This window comes from Rattus norvegicus, chromosome 13, assembly GCF_021556685.1.
Source record: "Rattus norvegicus strain SHRSP/BbbUtx chromosome 13, alternate assembly SHRSP_T2T, whole genome shotgun sequence".
NCBI classification, from domain to species: domain Eukaryota; kingdom Metazoa; phylum Chordata; class Mammalia; order Rodentia; family Muridae; genus Rattus; species Rattus norvegicus.
Genome location: NC_141546.1, coordinates 45275030 through 45284326, shown reverse-complemented (window position 1 = coordinate 45284326; position 9297 = coordinate 45275030). Strand labels below are relative to the sequence as shown.

Here is a 9297-nt window from a genome sequence, read left to right as displayed (position 1 = left end):
GCTAGCAGAGTGACAAGAACACTCTGGCCCTGGAGGAAAGGAGGTGTATGACAGGATTTCATTGTCCCTCAGTAGATGTTGTGATTGGAATGCACAGCTCAGGTGTGGCAGGGTCACCCTCCTTTCGGGGCAGCGCACCTAGAGCAGGCTGGGCGCATGTCGCTTGGGAGCAGGGGATCACAAGGCAGAATCACAGTGAGCATGTGAGAGGCTTGGAACGCGCTGGGCAACACAGGCACGCATTTCTGCGTTCCTAAGCAGAAGTAGGAAGTTTGGAAAGGGAGGAGCCAGCCCCAAAGGTCACGGCTGGGATGTGGGCTTTGTTTCAAGGAACCAGACTGGTTTTAAGTCAAGTCCAACTGGTATTTAAAGATACCATTCTTGAGTGCCAGTGCGGAGGGTGGAAAGTCACAGATAGACTAGAGAGTTATGAAGTTCACAGCACTCAGTACCCTTTCCTCATGTTAGACCTCACTGGCGCTGAGGTCCCTGTGCTGGGAAGCAGATTCTTGCAGACATCTGGAAAGACACCCCATTGCATTGATTATCTGGGCATCCTCTGAGAATAGACCCGCTCGAGGTAGGATCGGAGGGCGGTCCAAGATCCTTGTCCAGAGAACAGGTGGCTGGGGCTGGGGAAAAGAATAGAGCTTCCTTCCATGCCTCAGTGCCATAGGACTGTGGAGACCACAGGACATAGGAGACTCCACAGTTCATTCTTTAGAAACTGGTATCTGGTTAGAAATAAAATCCTGGGCCCCACCCAGCCTCTGAATCTAAGCAGCAGGCGAAGGGTGTGGGCCAGGAATCTGCGTTGTTGGTGTGCGTCCTTGGTGAGGGCAGAGTTTATGATGACCCTTGAAAAGCCCCTCAACTGGACAGCTCACTCTGCCCCTCCTGCACAGCTAAGTCCATGTAAGACAGAATGGACCTCCATGGCCTGGCCACCCTCCTTCAGCTTCTGCCTGTGGCTTTTGAATGGCCCGGCTCTGCATCCCTGATGCTTGGAAAGTAGCCTGGAAAAGCCCTTCTTAAATACTCCCAACAACTTCCTGCCTGTTTCTAAAGTCAAGGGTTTTGTTGTTTATTTATTTTGAGATGGAATCTGTATAGCCCAGATCAGACTATAACTCACCATGCCACCAGGCAGGAAGGATCCTGAGTGGGTGTCTTAGTTGCTGTTCTATTGTTGTGAAGAGACGCCATGACCAAGGCAGCTCTTAAAGGGAAGCATTTGGTTGGGGGACTTGCTTACAGGTTCAGAGGGTTAGTTGGTTATCATCGTAGTGGGGCTCATGGTGACAAGCACAGAGCTGAAGAAGGAAAGGGAGAGAGGGAGGGAAGAGAGGGAGGAAGAAGGGGGAGGAGGAAGAGGGGGGAGGGAGGGAAGAAACAGGGAGGGAGGGAAGAAGAAGAGGGAGGAGAGAGGGAGGGAGGGATCGAGGGAGGAGGAAGAGAGGGGGAGGAGAAGACAGAGAGAGGGGAAGGGAGGGAGGGAAGAGAGAGGGAGGGAGGAGAGAGAGGGAGGAGAGGAGAGGAGAGGAGAGGAGAGGAGAGGAGAGGAGAGGAGAGGAGAGGAGAGGAGAGGAGAGGAGAGGAGAGGAGAGGAGAAAGACTGGGTCTGGTATGGGCTTTTGAGACTTCCAGGCCCACTCCCAGTGACACACCTCCTCTGACTAGACCACACCTCCTAACCCTTCCCAACAAACATGAGCCTATGAAGGACATTCTCACTCCAACTACCACAGTGGGCAACTCTAGTGAGAAAGGTTACAGTTTGGGCCAGGGTGACCCAAAGATACTTGATGTTCCTAGGCTGACCAGTCAGAGTAATTGCCTTCTAGAGCCTTGGTTTTCCATACCTCCCTCACCAGAGGCAGGGAGGGGGAAGGAAAGAGGAAGAAGGGAGGGAAGGAGGGCAAGAGATGGAGAGGAAGGAGAGTGGCCAGGGAGAGAGAGATGGAGAAACACTGAGGGGGGTGGGGACAGAAATAGGGGCAACAGAGACAGAAGAAGGGGCAGTGGTGGGCAGAGTGGGGCTGAGGCGGGGTAGGGACAGCCCACGATGTCATCCAAGCCCCTCTGTGCTTGTTAGTGTACCCCATGCTGAGGCTAGCTGCCGCCATACCAGGCCTAAGAGCTGGCCTCACCCTGGATATACAAGCACTTGTGGCTTGCAGCCTCCCTTTGGCTGAGGGATAAAAGCTGCTGATGAGTATGTCTGGAATATCTGAGTTTTTCCAGGGCAGGGGGGAAAAAAGTGTGTGCACGCACACAGGCCAGCTCGTCCCAAGCTTGGCTGTGGCACCGGGTGGAAAAATTGCATATCTGACAATATGCAGACGGAGGAGCTGCCATGAGCCCCGCGCCTCAGCCTGATGACAATTTTCAGGAGGAGCCACACCCACATACTCTCTTGTCCCTAAGTGCCATCAAGGGCAGAGAAAACTCCTCGGGAAGCAGGAGCATCTGATGACATGGTTGGTGGAAGGAGAGAACCCACCCCTTCACCACTACAAGCTGTCCATCCTCTGACCTCTGCTCACACACACAATAAGCAAATGATTTCTTAAATTCATGCTTGAGAATGCGCAGTGGTGCTGGTCCAGCCCCCCTCTCTGGCTCATCTGAAGCACTTGGGTGCAGCAAATTCACCACAGTGCTCAGCGCCTGGAAGGATTTGCCAAGCTGCTAAGCCCATCTCCTCTTTACCCCTAGTCCTGAAGGTCTCGGATGCCTTCCTTCCGTTATCCCTAGAGCATCAGTTCGTGGCTTAAAAAAAAAGTGTCTTGGACCAGACATTGGTTATGAGCCTACAGCTGAGCTCGCTCCACACCAGCCCCTCCCGTTCCCCTGCGTAGAGAATCAGGTCAGAAAGACTAGCAAGGCCCAAGGAAGGGGGCAAACCAAAGGTCACCTGCACCTCCCATTAGGATGGTGGAGATAGTGAGAAACAGATGGGGTGATGGGCGACCCCGCATGACCCTGGACCTGACAACTGGACCTGACCTAGGAAGTAGAGTGATATCAAATGGGAAGAACGCTGGACAAGGATTCTGACTTTTCACACTGTACATATATATCCAGATCAGCCTTAGCCACCAGCCCTTCCCAGCCCAGCAGGCAGCGCAAAGGCCCACATGTAGGTTTAATGGTCTGGAAACGAGGCTAGGGGCTCTGTGCTGGTCACATGATCCTGCATCTCCGGTTTCTAATCTGTAAAGTAGGAATCCTGGCCATTTTGCCATTTTACTAGAGACCCCCACAGATCCACTATTCTTTAGCCATGTGAGAGGTGTCATCACCACCCCCTGCTGAAAGTCGCAAGGGATGCCCTCTTCTTGTGGAGACTAAGCCTTCTGGGTAGCCTAAGCAGGAAGAGGAAGGCTGTAGGCATTTCCCGCAAACATTCTGGAAGGATCCCACAGTCTTACCTTCCAGACTCGTTTTCTGTGGTCCATGTGTCATATGAATCAAAATCACTTATAAAATATAAGCCAATGGGCAGACATCATGCTAGTAGGGCCTGAGAATGTTTGAGTCCCCTATTTGAATTCACGGATTTGGGGAAATGATTAGGGACCATTGTACCTGCTACTCCCTTAGCCTGGAACATCGTTTCTCACAGACATGGGTTTTTTTTTTTTTCCCTCCACCTAGCTCTGTTTCAGTGAGAGAGCCTGGCAGCTGATCTGGTGGTTCTCAACCTGTGGGTCGTGACCCCCAAAGACCCCCCCCCAGGGGAAATTGCAGGTGTCTACATCATGATTTATGACAGTAGCAAAACTACAGCTAGGATGTAACAAAAAGAACAATTTTGTGTCCGGCAGTCACCACGGCATGAAGAACTGTATTAAAGGGTCTCGGCATTAGGAGGATTGAAATCCAGTGGGCTAGTCTAATACGGAACCTCCTCACCTTCTGTCTCCTAAAAATGCCACATTTGTTCCCAAACCCCTTCAAGTCCTGATGAACACACACCACACCTATCTATGGCTTATTGAGTGCCTTTCCCAATAGAGCGCAAGCTTGATGTGTCTCCTCCAGACTGTGAATGCCTGGACGAACACCTAATATCCAGTGGGTCTTAGAGGAGCACGTGGCTTATGAAAGTAATCCGCTCTGTGTCTTTGAGGACTGCAGTGATTATCAGTGCTGACTGATAACCCCCCTACCCGGCTCTTCTCCAACTCTGAGCTCACCATGAGCTTTTGCTACTGGCCCTCCTTGTGTAGGATAGTCTGTGACTCAATGGAAGTGGCTGAGAGTTTTAAACGCCAACGAGAATCAGCAAGTATTTCTCAACATTTAGTGGCTGGCCATATTAGATATGGTGTCTGGGATCTGCAGGGGTCCTGATTGATTCTTGTGAATGCTTGTCATCCTGTACACGGGGTGTGAGTGAGAAAGAGGTCTCTATTGTCTGACGCGCTGAGATATGGGGCTGTGTTTGCAACATAACTTCTCCTGACTGACATAGTAATCCTGTGCATGACTGCCAATGTCCCCAGAGCTTCTGAAAACCTCCAGAGATTCTTAAGCAGCTTCAAATGCCTCAGAGTCAGATAAAAGCAGAGCCTCCCCTGCAGAAAACCACGCCAATGTCTGTCTGTGCCTTTTCTTTCTTGCAAGGGGGTGAGGGTTGGAGGGGGTAGGGGAATAGTCTTGAAATAACTTGCCCAGGAGGGGAAATAACATGTTATAGGACCACCTCTGAAGCAGCCTTGACCACACTCAAATTCACCGTCCTCCTTCCCCTTGGTCACAAATAAAAGCAGCATGTCCTCCCTCCTGGGATGAGTCACAGCTGGGAAAAGTGACCCACTCTGAGCCAAGAGGATCTGCTAAGGAGAAAAACAAAACAAAGCCTCCCAGCAGATGCTTCAGTGGATGGGGTGAAACCTGGCAGTCTGGTGACCAAGGACAAAGTCAAGAATGCTGCTACCCAGGAACCCAGCACCCCAGGTGATGCCTCTTTACCAGAACTAGAGGGGGTTCGTGATTTCAGTGATTTTTTTTCATTTCTTTCCTGGAGGAGTGTGTGTGTGTGTGTGTGTGTGTGTGTGTGTGTGTGTGTATGCGTGCGTGCGTGTGTGTTGGAAGGAGATGCTCTTTAATGGGACATGGGAGGGGACTGGATTGGGAAAGATTAGAGAAGTGAGTCCCAAACCCGTTGAGGTTGGGGGTTAGTTACTCCCCTAACCTGACCTCATTTTTTTTTCTTTGTCTCAGAGAGATGAATCTTAAGATAAACTTGGGAAAGTTTTGGGTGGGTCACATGACATTATGCTATCTCCACATCTTCTCTCTCCTTCCCAGGAGCTCTGGCTCCAAGTCATTTTCCCATCAGCTCTGGAAGCAGCCACCACTGCTCCATCAGATCACAGCCACGGGAAAACAAGACCAGAGCATCTTCTATGTAGCCCACAGTGGGGAAGGCTGCACACCTGACTGCCGCAGCCAGCCTCAGTAGATGACAGGTGACATTGATTCCCTCCCTGTTCAGCTAGGGGATCAAAGTCAGCCACAAACGACACGCCTTGGTGGGGGAAGGATAGAGATGACGGCTGTTGGCAATTATTCATAAATAGTGTCTTTTTTTTTTTTTTTTTTTTTTTGGAGCTGGGGACCGAACCCAGGGCCTTGCGCTTCCTAGGCAAGTGCTCTACCACTGAGCTAAATCCCCAACCCCCATAAATAGTGTCTTAAAATTGGCCTCCCAATGCTGCATGTTACCAGAATCGTGTTACGTAACATGCCAAGCCATCACCCAACTCAAGCTGGTCTCTGTCCTGGGTCACACCCAAAACACGGCACCCCTGAGAGGTACCCATTTCAAACCTTGTGAAGACCGATAGACACAGAGTGCAAACCTAGCAAATGTTTATATGCAATACTGGTTTCTGCAAGAACCCAGAGAGCTGCTTGCAGAAACCCTAGAGAGGAGGAAAAAGATGATAAAGTCAGACTGCACTTCCCCCTCCACACATTGGGAGAAAGTGCCAAGGAACTGTTTCTGCTGGGGTCTCTCAGTTACAACCAACTCAACCCCAAAGATCCTGGGGCAGAGAAGCCATTCCCTCCACAGTGCTATGGCCCTAGCGCAGTTCTCACAGTGGACCGACCATCAGCACCAACACTGTTGTGGGAACTTGCTAGAAACCCAAGTCTAGTATCTTAGCCCAGACTTACCGACACAGGAACTTGAGTAGAGCCAGCAAGTTGTGATTTAGCAAGCCCTCTAGGGTTGGTTGTCCTCCAGAGTTTGGAGCATGGATGTAAAGAGAGCAAGGGGAAAGGTGGAGGAGGGGAGTGGGAACCTCTGTGCCCACCATCCTCTCTTAGCTCTCTCCGGCTTTGGAGTTCTTCTTTCCACTACCCGGAAATCAGTAAATAAAGTGAAGCCCAGAGACCAGGAACTTGTCTTCGTCCACCAGCTCGGATAACCACCATCCAGCGGGAGAGGCTGAGGAGCAAGGAAGGGAGGGGACTCCCTGGTCACTGGACTTTCAGCTACTGCCTAAATATACCTTCCAGGGGAAAAGCGAAAGTGAGGATTCCCCAGCCGGACACTAGGGGGAGACCCATCATTGGCCTGGAAAGAACCCTGGAGATTAAAGTATAGGCGAATTTATAGACAATTCCAGGTCTGGTTTCAGAATCCCCACACACTCTATACAAACACCATTGCTCCCCGTACCCAGTACCCTGAGGATTCTCATCTCTTTTATAAAGTAGCTTAGTGCGCAGCGAGAACCTATGCATTTTAACCCCGTCTATATTAAACACCCGGTACTGTGCGAGTATATCTGAATCATCGCTATCCAGTGCTATTTAATAAACAATGAGGAAAAAGCGTGTATATGTTCACTGTAGACATGCCCCCACCCCCAATATTTCTACCAGTGGTTTGTTGAAACCCCAAATATGGAATTTTTAAATGTGGTGCAGTGACTCTCTAGTCCCAAAGTTGCTTGCTGGTGACTGCCACTAAATCAACCAAAGCTGTTATTTAAGGGGGAAAGTGTGAGCGAGGCCTCAGTCAGAACCGCAGAACTGGAAAGAGCAATGGCGCCTGCAGCTACCAAACCAGAGCGTAGAGGGCCAAGCACCCTTGCTAGCCTACGGTCGATCGGGGACAGGTTCGAAGACCCACAGTCCCACCTGCTCTCTTTCCCGTGGGACAGGACTGAGAACGGGCCCGCTAGTCATTACCACTACATAATTTTCAAGACCCAGTGCAAAAAGAATAGGCCGGGTCAAGAATTAGGATTTTCAAGATGGTGGCCACATACATAAACCTTAAGCCAGACAGGAACCTATGGCGCACCCCTTGGTGCTGGCAGGATGCGGACTTCTCCACCCCGCACCCCTACTCAGGTGAACCTTGCATACCGGGAATAAAAGAGGTGTTTAGGGGATTGGTATTTATTTCCGCAGTGGTTACTCCAGCAACTAAGGGGGTTGGGGGCAATTCGGGAGGAGAGTTCCTGTCCATCCATGGGGCACAGAGGTCCCTCAAGATCACCGGATCACCAAAGGTCACCAGTCACTCTAACCCCAGTCTTCGAGGAGGGGCAGCCTCTGCAGCAGGGGTGAGAAGGGAGAGCTGATGTAGCCAGTTTCCCAGAGCGGCCCGGAGAATCCGCGGGGCGCCTTGCTGACAGCAGCGGGCTCGCTCCCGCTCCCGGGGCCCCACCAGGGTTCCAAGCCCTCCCTTCCCACCTGCTCCCCGCCCCGCCGGTGTTAGGGCGTCCTGGGAGCTAACCAGAGGGGACGGGGCAGGGCTGGAGACAGAGGCAGAAGAGCTGGCGCCCACCGAGCCTCGCGGATGCTCAGACCTTCACCAACCCCCTAGTCCCGGAGTCGCCTCTAAACCCATGCGGCTCGGGCCCGCAGTCACGCGTGTTGCCCTTCCGGCCTCTCCGTGGGCTCCGCCCCGCCCCGCCCCGCCCGCGGGCTGCGGGCCCTTTAAAAGCGCGCTCGGCCGGAGCCGCCCCTTCTGTTGGTCAGGCTCTGGAGCTGCTGCCGCCTGCGGGCCTTGGCCATGGCGTCCCCGGCCATTGGGCAGCGTCCCTACCCGCTGCTGCTAGACCCCGAGCCGCCGCGGTATCTGCAGAGCCTGGGTGGCACCGAGCCGCCACCGCCCGCCCGGCCGCGTCGCTGTATCCCCACGGCCCTGATCTCCGCGTCCGGGGCGTCAGAGGGTCGCGGTAGCAGGAGGAATGCCCGGGGGGACCCGGAGCCCACGCCCCGGGACTGCCGACACGCTCGCCCTGTCCGGCCCGGTCTGCAGCAGAGACTGCGGCGGCGACCTGGGTCGCACCGACCCCGCGACGTGAGGAGCATCTTCGAGCAACCGCAGGATCCCCGCGTCTTAGCCGAGAGAGGAGAGGGACACCGTTTCGCGGAATTGGCGCTCCGGGGTGGCCCGGGCTGGTGTGACCTGTGCGGACGAGAGGTGCTGCGGCAGGCGCTGCGCTGCGCTAGTGAGTGAGGGCGGGGGAAGGTGCGCGAGGTGAAGGGCTGTGAGCCTGGGAGAGGAGGCCATTGCCTTTTGTGGCCAGCCCGAACTTTAGGCAGGTAATGTTGGAGACAGTGCTGTCACTGCCTGGCATCCTCTAATGGCTGCCCACTGGCCAGAGGTGGTTATATGTGTACAGTTACGTTGTCCTCAGACGGGTACGAGCCTTCTACCCTGTGCATGCAGGCAAGCTTGTTTGCAGGTTGGGATTTAATGGTTCTCCACAAGGTCATTCGGTTGTCTTACGCAAGTTCTCTTCTTCCTTTAGTTGTAAGTTTTTAAAATTGGGCACTGATATTGATAACGAAGTATTTGACCCTACTTATTAGAGTTAATGGGGAAATGACTTGTTGGTCACCTCAGGGTTTTCTCAGGATCTTCTCCTAGGGAGCTGTTGGCACAGGAAGCCTGGCTAGGCTTTGAATGGAAACAGGCTGTGAGACTGAAAGATGCCAAGGTCACCTGCACCTGAGCCTCCTCAGCCCGCCACACCTGGGTCCTCAACCCTCTGTACTGCATATGCTCCAGTGTTTGATGCGCCCAACCTCCTCCTCCTCCTCTTCCTTCTGCACTCTTGCACCCATCTTCCAGCTCTAAGCTCCCTGCCCGTTCCTTCCACAAGGCATCCCCACTGATCTGCTGGCTTCTCCCAGTCCTGACTGAAACACTGGACACCAGGGTAGAGAATTTCTGAGCAAATCTGCACCCTTTTGAAGTCCGTGTCTCCCTGTAAGAAGTCTCCTCCCCACCAACCCAGGGATCTGCTGTTGCCA

At 53.0% G+C, this 9297-nt stretch overlaps 1 protein-coding gene across 1 annotated transcript in view; it reads left to right on the top strand.

Annotated features, from left to right (window-relative positions):
• Positions 1-7919: 7919 nt before the first annotated feature.
• Rassf5 (Ras association domain family member 5) overlaps positions 7920-9297 on the top strand; it is a 66829-nt gene continuing 65451 nt past the window's right edge. The window contains 1 exon segment of the mRNA NM_019365.4: positions 7920-8489. Within this exon segment, the coding sequence (NP_062238.1) occupies positions 8048-8489 (442 nt within the window). The 5' untranslated portion in view covers positions 7920-8047.